At 47.2% G+C, this 12,414-nt stretch overlaps 2 protein-coding genes across 2 annotated transcripts; both read left to right on the forward strand.

Annotated features, from left to right (window-relative positions):
• The first annotated feature begins 3,846 nt into the window (after positions 1–3,846).
• rpp14 (ribonuclease P/MRP 14 subunit) lies at positions 3,847–10,478 on the forward strand. The gene is made up of 5 exons (XM_055647567.1): positions 3,847–4,004; positions 4,112–4,202; positions 6,393–6,469; positions 7,962–8,040; positions 10,342–10,478. Exons 1-5 carry the CDS (start codon positions 3,865–3,867, stop codon positions 10,396–10,398), a joined length of 444 nt encoding a protein of 147 aa, XP_055503542.1. The 5' UTR covers positions 3,847–3,864; the 3' UTR covers positions 10,399–10,478.
• LOC129704468 (hydroxyacyl-thioester dehydratase type 2, mitochondrial-like) lies at positions 10,402–11,756 on the forward strand. Its single transcript, XM_055647566.1, has one exon. It carries the CDS (start codon positions 10,414–10,416, stop codon positions 10,978–10,980), a length of 567 nt encoding a protein of 188 aa, XP_055503541.1. The 5' UTR covers positions 10,402–10,413; the 3' UTR covers positions 10,981–11,756.
• Positions 11,757–12,414: the final 658 nt, after the last annotated feature.

The following is a 12,414-nucleotide window of genomic DNA, read 5'->3' on the forward strand; positions in this document are numbered from 1 at the left end:
ATAGCCAATGAACTGTGGCCTCGACTACCCTCTGTGGCAGAGAGTTCCAGAGATTCACCACTCTGTGTGAAAAAAGTTCTTCTCATCTCGGTTTTAAAGGATTTCCCCCTTATCCTTAAGCTGTGACCCCTTGTCCTGGACTTCCCCAACATCGGGAGCAAACTTCCTGCATCTAGCCTGTCCAACCCCTTAATAATTTTGTAAGTTTCTATAAGATACCCTCTCAATCTCCTAAATTCTAGAGAGTATAAACCAAGTCTATCCAGTCTTTCTTCATAAGACAGTCCTGACATCCCAGGAATCAGTCTGGTGAACCTTCTCTGCACCCCCTCTATGGCAATAATGTCCTTCATCAGATTTGGAGACCAAAACTGTACGCAATACTCCAGGTGTGGTCTCACCAAGACCCTGTACAACTGCAGTAGAACCTCCCTGCTCCTATACTCAAATCCTTTTGCTATGAAGAAGAAAGGAAGAAAAGAAGACAGCTCTCCCATAGCCCACTGTCTCCGCCTCTTCCCTTCTTCTTCCCGCCCCCACATCAATCTGAAGAAGCGTCTCAACCCGAAACATCAACTTTTCCTTCGCTCCATAGATGTTGCCTCACCCGCTGAGTTTCTCCAGCATTTTTGTCCACCTTCGATGTTTCCAGCATCTGCAGTTCTTTCTTAGCCGTTGGTCATTTCACATTAGAGTTTGTGGGGTAGTCCCTCTGGTGTTTGTGATAGATTGGTTAATTAGGTAAAGGTGCAATCAAAAATACATTAAAACTTGTTAGAAATCGCTGCGCCTGCTGGAATAATCCAAGAGGTGCATACATTATTTTTCACCCATAGAATTTTAATTAGGTAAAACTTGTTGACAATCCTGATTCATTGTCTCGCCCCCAATAATTCACTCTATGTTGCAGTCGTTAGCAAGTGTTTTAGTTCTCCTGATTAATCTTTGTTTTATCTCAATATACTCCATCATCGAAGAGCTAAAGTTGGTTGTAGAGAAAGATATAAAGAAACTGTTCTTACCTTTTCCAAGTTGGCTGCAACCACGGGAGATCGATGTGTAGTATTAAATGTGCATGTTTTGGAACATATAAAACTGACTAGATCAAATATCTTATGACCCTTGTTTTAACACTGCAGAATTCCTTCTGTAATTCACAAATCATGTCCAGCGCTATCTTAATAAAGACTTTCTTTCGTGACAATCTGTGATTCAAACGTTCTCTGAAGTCACAATTTCCAGTTTATAAAGATATGCTTTGGGCATGCCATTTCTTAAACGTCGCTTTTGATTGATTGAAAGATAAGGCACAGAAACAAGCCCTTCGGCCCACCGAGTCCATGCCGACCATCGATCACTCATTCCCACTAGTTCTATGCTATCCACTTCCCATACACACGCAGGTGTGTGTGGGAGGACACACCTGCGTGTGTGAGAAGACTCTCCCACTAGTGGAAACATCTTCTCCACATCGACACTATCCAAGCCTTTCACTATTCCACCAAGTGAACCAAGATGCTCCATCTAAGCTCGTTCCATTAGCCCGCGTTTGGCCAATATCCCTCTAAACCTCTCTATCTAAATGTACATGGATAAGATAAGGGTGTCCACGGTTGCACAGCAGTAGAGTTGCTGCCTTACAGCGAATGCAGCGCTGTCTGTACGGAGTTTGTACGTTCTCACCGTGATCTTCGTGTGTTTTCTCAGAGATCTTCAGTTTCTTCCCACACCCCAAAGACGTACAGGTTTGTAGGTTAACTGGCTTGGTAAATGTAAAAAATGTCCCTAGTGTGTGTAGGGGATGTGCGGAGATGGCTGGTCGATATGGAGCCGAAGGGCCTGTTTCCACTCTGTACCTCTAAACTAAACAAAACTAATGATGAGTGAAAGAGCAGTAACATGTAAAGCCAGAGGGCGGGATGGAGGTGGAAGGGGATGGGGGGAAAGGAAAATCCATCTTAAAAAAAGGATTTTGGTTGGGGATATATTACTGCTGATTTATTCCTTTTCAGTTCCAGTTACAAAGGTGTATTGAATCATAAGTGGAATAGATAGGGTGAATGCATAGAGTAGGGGAATCAAGAACCAGGGGAATTGGTTTAAGGTGAGAGGGGAAATAATTAATAGGAACCTGAGGGCAACTTTCTATAAGGAATGAGCTGCTAAAGGAAATAGTTGAAGAAGGCACTGATGCAAAGTTCAAAAGACACTTGGTACTTGGATAGGAAAGGGCTGGAGGCACACAGGCCAAACGCAGGCAGTCGGGACTTATGTAGAAGGGGCATCTTGGTTAGAACCGAAGATAGACACAAAAAGCTGCAGTAACAATGGGACAGGCAGCATGTCTGGAGAGAAGGGAAGGGTGACATTTCAGATCAAGACCCTTCTTCAGAATTGGATTGGGCAAAGGGCCTGTTTTTATACTATGATTCTCCCTACCTGGCACTGTTGTCTGCTATAGTTCCATTTTGTCACCATTTTCTCACCCTTTATTTATGTCTCATTTAGTCCCCTTTTGTAACACTTCAGTCTCTTTTTCTCACACTTTTGCCTTCTTTTTGTCTCATTTAGGCCCGTTTTTTCCACACTTTTCCCTTCTTTAGATAGACACATAAAGCTGGATATAAAACTCAGTGGGTCAGTCAGCATCTGTGGAGAACATGGATAGGTGACGTTTCACAGAGTGCTGGAGTAACTCAGCGGGTCAGGCAGCATCTGTGGAGAACATGGATAGGTGACGTCTCACAGAGTGCTGGAGTAACTCAGCGGGTCAGGCAGCATCTGTGGAGAACATGGATAGGTGACGTTTTGGGTCGACCCCTTTTCTCATCTTTTTGCCTCCTTTTGGCCCATGTTGTTCACCTGTTGTCTCCTTTGCATCACCCAAGGGGGCACCGTCCTGCGTGGTATGGCTGCCCAGCCTGCAGCTGTCTGTTTTTCATCTTTTTTCTTATTTTTAGTTAGTTGAGTGTTTTGTTTTTTGCGGAGTTCTAGCCTTTTTATGTGGGAGATGGGGGGGGAGGGGGAAGGGGGAACCTGCTTTCTAGGGTCTCCTACCTGGTCGGAGAGGCTGCTGTTCTCCGGGCTGCAGTTTCGACCCGTCCTCGCAGCCTACCAGTGGGCCTGGAGCGGCGTTTCCTGTCGGGGACCGCCCAGTACCTTGGCTTTGGCGGCGGCACAGCACTGGAGCGCTATATCGCGGAGTGGAGCGGGCGATGCCTTGCCCAGGACGCCGCGCTGGAGCTCCGGTGAGCTGGGACCGCCGATGAACATCACGGAGCTGCGGGACTGTGGAGCGGCCAGCTGCGGGCGGCGGCGCTGAACTTTACATCGGGAGCCTGGGATCTCGCAACAAGATCGCCAGTGGTGGAGCTCCATCCGGCGTGGCCTTGTCGGCTTCCAAAGCCGCGGTCTCCGGTAAGGGAAGCGGCCGTTCCAGGGTTCCCAAGCCGCTGAGAGGATTCACCCGACGCCGGAGCACCATCACCCGGCGAGAACGGCCTGGAACATCGGGTCTCTGTAAAGGCAACTGTGGAGGCCTCAATGGGCCCGACTATGGGTGGACGGATGGGGACTGGACATTGTGCCTTCCCTCATAATGGGAACCATTGTGGGGGGATGTTTTTATGTTTAAATTTCTTTATTAGTGTTATGTCTGTATTCTTTCTTTATATGCTGCATTGGCAAGAAGCATTTCACTACACCTAGGTGTATGTGACCAATAAAATAACCTTTGAACCCCAGCCCATGTCAACCCATCTGTCAATAGCCCCTCCCCCTCATCCGTCACTCAACGGCTCAAGACCCACCCCCGGGGCGTAACCGGACGCCCATTGGCCAGCAGCAGCACACCGGCAGTGACGAATGTGGAGCCCGGCCGGAAGTGGGGCCTACCGCAGGCCCGGCCGGACGATGAGCCGCCCGGGCGTCGAGTGCAGGGGCTCTGCCGCCGAGCGGCGCGTTCACCGCAACCCCTCCCACTACCAGTACCTGAAGGTCGGCCTGTGAGTGAGAGAAGCCGCGCTCCCTCCCCCCCTACGTCTCCCCGGTCTCCCCGCCCGCCCGCCCCCCCCCCCGGCCGCTGACTGCTTGTTTGTGTGTAAACCCGCAGGGAGTGCGAGCCCCGCGGCCCCGGGCTCCGGCTCAGCGACGCCGCCTTCAAGCAGACGATCGTGGCCGCCCTCAGGGGCTTGCACGGCGAGGTAGGAGCTCAGCCCACGGCTAGCACAGAGCAGGGGGGTGTGTGGACAGTCCCTTCGGCCCACACAGTCTGTACTAGCTATCACAGACCATTGGTCTCGCCCCCTTCGGCCCATGGAGTCTATACTAGCCACCTCTGTGTCTGGGGCTAGTCCCCTTCGGCCCATAGAGTCTATACTAGCCACCGCAGCACATTGGGGCTAGTCCCCTTCGGCCTGTAGAGTCTATACTAGCCACCTCTGCATATGTGGCTAGTCCCCTTCGGCCCATAGAGTCTATACTAGCCACCTCTGCATATGTGGCTTGTCCCTTTCGGCCCATAGAGTCTATACTAGCCACCTCTGTGTCTGGGGCGAGTTCCCTTCGGCCCATAGAGTCTATACTCGCCACCTCTGCATATGGGGCTAGTCCCCTTCGGCCCATAGAGTCTATACTCGCCACCTCTGCATATGGGGCTAGTCCCCTTCAGCCCATAGAGTCTATACTAGCCACCGCAGCACATTGGGACTAGTCCCCTTCAGCCCATTGAGTCTATACTAGCCACCACAGCACATTGGGGATAGTCCCCATTCGGCCCAGATAATCTATACTAGCCACCTCCGCGCATTGGGGGATAGCCCCCCATTCGGCACATTGAGTCAGTACTAGCCATCACAGAACATCCACGTTTGTCCTCTAACATAGAGTCATATTAGTGCAGAAAGGAACTGCAGATGCTGATTTAAACCGAAGAAAGGCACAAACAGTTAGAGTAACTCAGTGGGACAGGCAGCATACTCCAGAGATGCTGCCTGTCCCGCTGAGTTAGAATAGAATAGAATGCCTTTTATTGTCATTCAAACAGCTTGGTTCAAATTGTATTTCTACAGTCCTAACATTACCAAAAAACCCAAGACCCACACATAACACAATGACTCCAGCTTTCTGTGTCTTTCAAGTCATGTAGCATGGAATCAGGCCCTTCGATCCACATAGTCTATACTAGCGGTAGCCCCCACAGTACAATAGACTGGCCCTCTAACACAGAGTCATACAGGATGGAAACGTCCTTCAGCCCATAGAGTCTGTGCTGGACAGTAGCTGGAGCGCCATTGCCTTTGCACATAGCGCTATGAGCTTTACACATAGCGCTATGGTCACAGACTGTTAGGGGAAGGAGAGAGGGAGTGGGAGGGAGATAAAAAGGAAGGAGTGGGAAGAACAGGAAGGCAGGTTATTATCTGAATGGTGACAGATTAGGAACAGGGGAAGTACAATGAGACCTGGGTGTCCTTGTTCATCAGTCACTGAAAGTAAGCAGGCAGGTGCAGCAGGCAGTGAAGAAAGCGAATGGCATTAATTCCCAGGATAGTGGGACTGTCATACGGAGCGGCTGAGCTTGTATTCACTGGAATTTAGAAGGATGAGAGCGGATCTTATAGAAACATATAAAATTATTCAGGAAACATGTTCCCGATGTTGGGGGAGTCCAGAACCAGGGGCCACAGTTTAAGATTAAGGGGTAGGGCATTAGAACAGAGATGAGGAAAAACATTTTCACATAAAGAGTTGGAAATTTGTGGAATTCTCAGTCTCAGAAGGCAGTGGAGGCCAATTCACTGGATGCTTTCAAAAGAGAGTTAGATGGAGCTCTTGGGGCTAGTGGAATCGAGGGGTATGTGGAGAAGGCAGGAACGGGGTACTGATTGCAGATCATCAGCCAATAGACAATAGGTGCAGGAGTAGGTCATTCAGCCCTTCGAGCCAGCACTGCCATTCAATGTGATCATGACTGATCATCCCCAATCTTTACCATAATCACAGTGAATGGCTGTGCTGGCTCGAAGGGACGCGTGGTCTACTCCTGCACCTATTGTCTATGTATCTATGTATGTGACATTGAGTCATACAGTATGGAAACAGGCCCTACGGCCCACAGGGTCTGTGCCTGTCACCACAGTACATTCATGTTAGCCCTCTCACATAGAATGATATGGAAAGTGGAAGGGGGGGGGGGGGAATATACTGGAGGCGAGAAAAGATCTTGTATTTACAATCTCTTTTTCTGTCTATTGCTTATTTACGTAGTTGTTGCATGGTTCGTAGGTGCAGCGATCGATCGTTATGTAAACTTATCGCTCTCTTGGAATGTGAAATAGAGATGGGCATGTGCAGCTTCAGGAATGAATGTTGTGCTAATGTTAATGTTGCAGATTGGAGCTGCCTTACCCGTTGACGTTCTAAAATTTGAAGAGCGATCATTGACGGCCATACTGAGGGTACGAGGAAGGTGGGTGCAATAGTGATCCTCGGAGACATTTGCCGCTTTGAATACATTCATATCAGTAGAGCCCTTTTTAAAATACCAAAACAATCCTATCATGTGCATATTTGATGCAAAATCGGTTTAGAATGCACAAGCAAATTGAGTAGTCTGCCTGTATAGGGAGGAACTGCAGATGCTGGCTCACACCGAGGATAGACACAAAGACCTCATAAGTTGCTGGAACCGAGAGGAAAGGAATAGGTGACGATTCGGGTTGGAGTCTCCGATCTGAGATGTCACCCATTCCTTCTCTCCAGAGATGTTGCCTGACCCGCTGAGTTACTCCAGCATTTTGAGTAGCCTGCCTGCAGCCTTTTTGATTAAAACAACACTTTATTCTGGAGGACTAATTGTTTTGTTTCTCCAATGGCAACTATCTAGTTAAACTTACTTCTGCCATCCTCGGTTCCGGCAACTTATGAAGGGGCCTCTAGACTTTTGTTTGGATTGAGTGGATAGGACAGTCTCCTATTTTGCTCAGCTCCATTCCCCACCATGCTAAACCAGGGGTTACGGGGGGAAGGCATGAGAATGGGGTTGAGAGGGAAAGGTAGATCAGCCATGATTGAATGATGGGACGAATGGCCTAATTCTGTTCCTATGACTTATGAACTTATGAATGCACGGCTTGCCTAGAACGTTCATCTAATGTATCTCTTATTTTCCCTTGATCTCCCAGTGGCTCAGCACTTCAACTCCCCCCCCCCCCCCCCCCCCCCCCCCCCCCCCCCCCATTCCCAATCTATCCTTCCTGTCCTGGGCCTCCTCCATTGTCAGAGTGAGGCCCAGTCCAAATTTGAGGAACAGAACCTCATATTTTGCTTGGGTAGTTTACACCCCAGCGGTATGAAAATTGACTTCTCTAACTTCAGATAGCCCTTGCTTTCTCTCTCCATCCCCTTCCCAGTTGTCCCACTAGTCTTACTGTCCCCGCCTACATTCTATCTCTGCCCCGCCCCCCCCTCCCTGACATCAGCTAGAAGAAGCGTCGCCCATTCCTTCTCTCCATAGATGCTGCCTCTCCCGCTGAGTTTCTCCAGCATTTTTGTGTACCTTCAGAGCGCGGAATATAGTTCTCAGAAATATACCTCAGGAACTGGGCCTTCGGCCCAAAATGAAAGGGAAAAGTAATTAACATTTCACACTGAAGATCCTTCATCAGAACACTTTCTGTTTCACTTTTTGCAAAATAAAATCAGTTGTTCCTCTAATTCCTGTCCTTAGAACTATTAATTTCCTTCATTCATCTATTAGTGACTCCTTTACTTATCTCTTCTGCCTCTGTGATTTGCGCCTTTGCTTTAATATTGCTATTAATGTTTGGTTCTACCGCCAAATACCTTCTCTTCATTGCCTCTTCATTTACGTGCCATGCATTGGTTCATTTCATGGCTACTTGGTAAAATGACCATTATTCATTACCGTCTAAACTGATGGAACGTGTGCTTGTTTACAGTGACCTTGTGAAGTTGTGGAGTGCATTGACCCTCGTGGCCTCTTGTAAAGATAAGAAGTGTGCTTTCAGAATCATTCAGGTATTGTATGTTTAAATTGTTACCATCTAAGTTATTTACTTGCAGAAGATGACTGAACTGTATTGCCTTCCATCGCAGTGAGGAATGTCGATTCCACTGTGGGGGATGTTTATGTTAAACTTTATTTTATGTGACGTATGTATTGTTGCTTTTCACTCGGTATGGCTGTATAGTAACTTAAATATCACTGTACCTTAATTGGTGCATGTGACAATAAACGCAAACTTGAACTTGAGTAGACAATCCATAGGTAAATTGTCTAGCATCATGAAGTCATACTGTGTGGCAACAGGCCCTTCGGCCCACCTTGCCCACACAGACAAACATGTCCCATCTACACTAGTCCCACCTGCCTGTGTTTGGCCCATATTCCTCTCTGAATGAATACGTTTATTGGCCAAGTATTCACATACAAGGAATTTGCCTTGGCGCTCCAGCCGCTAGGGACAACATGACATACAGTGACAGTTAGGAATGACACATAAAACATTAAACATTATCCTATCCATGTACCTGTCTAAATGCTTCTTAAACATTACGATACTCCCTGTCATAACTATCTCCTCTGGTCCTCGTTCTATTTAAGATTCAATAAGAACCTGAGGGGTAACTGTCTCTGTTCAACAAAGCATATGCCATTGTTGCTGTGAAGTTGTGCTATCCTACATATAGTATTAGTAGCTTTAGTATTAACTCAAATATCACTGTACCTTAAAGGGCCTGTCCCACTTTCACAACCTAATTCACAACCTTTTTTACTTGTGGACATTTTTCATCATGTTGAAAAAAAGCCCCGACCTACTTGATGCCACGAGTATCTACGACTAGCATCACGACCTGCTACGACTTCGTGACAACCATGCTGCGAGTGTGAGTCAAGGGCAAACACGGCAGAAGTCGTGAATTAGGTCATGAAAGTGGGACAGGCCCTTAACTGGTACATGTGACAATATACTTGAACTTGAGGATTGTTGTGTGATGGGCTGGTTTAAGAGTTCGGCAAAGTCAGTAACTCCATCCAGCAATTCAGTAAGGATTAGGTGTAAGTGAAACATTCATGAATTCAATATAGTTAGGCAGTGCATCTGATTGGAAAGACAAATTACAATTACAATACCGTTTATTTGTCATTTGAACCTCACATGTCATTCAAACGAAATTTGGTTTCTGCAGCCATACAAGAAAAGAACCAAGACACACACCAACACAATTTACACAAACATCCATCACAGTGAATCTCCTCCTCACTGTGATGGAAGGCAAAGTCTTGTCTCTCCCCTGCTCTCCACTCTTCTCCCGTTGTCAAAGTCAAAGCCCCCGGCGGGCGCTAGCAAGTCCCGCGACCATTTAAAGCCGCGCCGGGCGATGTAAGGCCCTGCTCCGGGTCTTGATGTTGGAGCCCCCGGCGGGCGCTAGCAAGTCCCGCGGCTGTTCAAGCCGCGCCGGGCGATGTAAGGCCCCGATCCAGGTCACTTTCAACCCCGCAATTCGGGCGAGAGAAGTCGCCGTTGCCGGTGCCCCGCAATGCAGTCTCCCACCGGGGACCCGCGAGCTCCCGGTGTGACCATCCACCGGAGTCGGGTCGCAGCAGCTCTCCACGCTCTGAAGCCGGCCAGCTCCACGATGGTAGGTCCGCAGCTCCGCCGGCTCCGTGACTTGAGCCCCCAGGTCGTTCCGGCCGGAGGCTGTCCCACAGTGCTAGACCCCAATGACAACGGAGATCCGACAGGGAAAAGGTCGGGTCCCCGTACAGGGAAGAGACTTACAAGTTTTCCCCACACATACACAGTCAAAAACCCACTACAAACTATACCCTCACGGGACAAAACAAATTTAAAAAAAAGACAGACGGACTGCAGAGGCCGCTGCAACGTTGGTCATGCCGCCCACCCACGCCGCGTGATGTGTGTCAGATGAATGCACTGATATAAAGTTAATGTTTTATTTCTGTCCTCTCTGAGACTAATAACAAGGAACTGCAGATGCTGACTTGCCAAAGAAGGACACAAAATGCTGGAGTAACTCAGTATGTTAGGCAGCATCTGAGGAGGACATGCCTCTGGAGAAGGGTCCCAACCCAAAACGTCACCTATCCATGTTCTCCAGAGATGCTGCCTGACCCGCTGAGTTACTCCAGCTCTCTGTGTCTTTCTCCCTGAAATGAAGTTGTTGATTAAAATGTTGTATTTTAAGGACAATGAACTAAGAATCTGATCTTTAATAGTCTTTTTACTTTGAAAATGCTGCCGACCATTGGGATTGCATCAACAAATGAATTGCCGTTTTATTTCTCTTGTCTAGGTCTCCCCATTTCTTCTTGCATTGGCAGGCAACAGCAGAGAATTTCTCTTGGATTGAGAACTTTGACAATTGATGTTGGAAGTAACTTCATCCAGATCGAGTTGTAAGATTATTGGAAGAATGTTTATCAGTGGTCCAAGAATGATGCTTGGTATATTTCGGAGAACATTGAACCTGGGTCAGTGGCGTGCAGGTGGCACTGTGGTGCTACGAGACAATTTTCTCAGGCCTGTGCATATTCAAGCTGGAGAGAAGGCTGAACTGACCAGAGTATTTACCCAGAATGATGTATTAGCATTTTCGGAATTAACAGGCGATACTAATCCACTTCACCTGAGCACGGATTATGCCCAAACGCACAGGTTTGCAAAGCCAGTTGTGCATGGTGCGTTGGTAGGTGGATTGATATCTGCACTTCTGGCAACCAAAATACCTGGCTGCATTCTTCTGTCACAAGAACTGCGTTTCTTCACCCCCCTGCACACGGGGGAAGAGGTCCTGGCTACTGCAGAGATCGTGAAAATAAAGATGTCCATCGCCTGGATCGCAGTGTCGTGTGTTATCAAAGAAAATAACACGGTCATTTTGAAAGGCGAGGTCAGGGTTATGCTGCCAGAAGATAAAGGTCAAAATGTGTAATTAGACTGAAATCTGTGAGTGTTTTGTCAACGTTTTGCTTTGAATGAATGCCATCATTGTATATTCTGTACAAGTTGTTAAGAACATACGATGCGAAAATGGAGAATTCAGGCACCTCGCACTTCACGTTGGGATTACGTTCTTGAAAAGCAGCGTGTAATTCAAAAACGTGTGGGCTCGTATACGTGACTGCGCTGCCAGACGGAAATTTGAGCGTGTTATTCCGCAAATACGAGCATGTGAATCAAGCTCTGGTATTAAATGGATCAAGTGCATTGTTTCAAAATGCATAGATCAATCATGCGTAAAATGCGAGGCGTCTGGATATTGATTGGATGTCTGACATGATATGCCAGTAATTATAAGGACTTTCTCAATGGTATTTTATTGTATAAAATAATGGAGTCGGGGGATATGGGGAGAAGGCAGGAACGGGGTACTGATTGGGGATGATCAGCCATGACCACATTGAATGGCAGTGCTGGCTCGAAGAGCCAAATGACCATTGTCACGTGAACTGAGACACAGTGAAATTCATATTTGTATTTGCTACATCTATGACCAGTATATTAAAGAAAATAGGGGTGAGGGGTCGCTCCCTCCGACTAGCAATCAACTCCCTATCAAATTCTGCAGAAAAAAAGCAGCAATAGGCTTTGGAAGGTAATGCATAAACTGGACACATGATGGCACTAAGGATCATTAATGTTGGCTTACATGAATTATAAATGGAACGAAATACAGCCTGGTGTGTTCATATGTTTGAACACAAACTATTGATGGCCCTGTAATTTCATGCAAATATTTCTAAAGGGGAGAGACTAGTTTAATTTTTACTGGAACATCTAATTCTACTGTGGCACTGCAACATGTTTAGCTCAGTCATAAGAACTAGCAACACAATCTTCCAGAAACAAGGAACTGCAGATGATATTTTATATAAAAAAAGACAAAGTACTGGACTAACTCAGTGTTTAAGAAAGAACTGCAGATGCTGGAAAAATCGAAGGTAGATAAAAATGCTGGAGGAACTCAGCGGGTGAGGCAGCATCAATGGAGAGAAGGGTGAAGGGTTTCGACCCGAAACATCGCCTATTCTTTCTCTCCATAGATGCTGCCTCACCCGCTGAGTTTCTCCAGTATTTTTATCTACCTTGGACTAACTCAGTGGGTCAGACGGCATCTGGAGAACATGAACAGGTGTTCGGATTGGGTCCCTTCCTTGAGTTGACGTTCTGGGCTGAGACCCTTTCTCAGGTCATCACCTGTCCAAGTTCTCCAGAGATGCTGCCTGACCGTCTAAGATATTCCAGGTAGACACAAAATCCTGGAGTAAAATAGGTGGAAGGGCAGGTACATGTTTCAATACAGTACCATTTGAACCACTGAGAAAGTCCTTATTATTAATGGCATATCCATATCTGAGAAAGGATG

Source organism: Leucoraja erinacea, chromosome 16 (genome assembly GCF_028641065.1).
Source record: "Leucoraja erinacea ecotype New England chromosome 16, Leri_hhj_1, whole genome shotgun sequence".
NCBI lineage: Eukaryota > Metazoa > Chordata > Chondrichthyes > Rajiformes > Rajidae > Leucoraja > Leucoraja erinaceus.

Coding starts and splice junctions, on each gene's coding strand:
- LOC129704468 (XM_055647566.1), top strand. CDS start 10,414: ATGTTGGAAGTAACTTCATCCAGATCGAGTTGTAAGATTATTGGAAGA.
- rpp14 (XM_055647567.1), top strand. CDS start 3,865: ATGTGGAGCCCGGCCGGAAGTGGGGCCTACCGCAGGCCCGGCCGGACG. Junction 4,005..4,111: donor CAGTACCTGAAGGTCGGCCT/GTGAGTGAGAGA, acceptor GTAAACCCGCAG/GGAGTGCGAGCCCCGCGGCC. Junction 6,470..7,961: donor ATACTGAGGGTACGAGGAAG/GTGGGTGCAATA, acceptor GCTTGTTTACAG/TGACCTTGTGAAGTTGTGGA.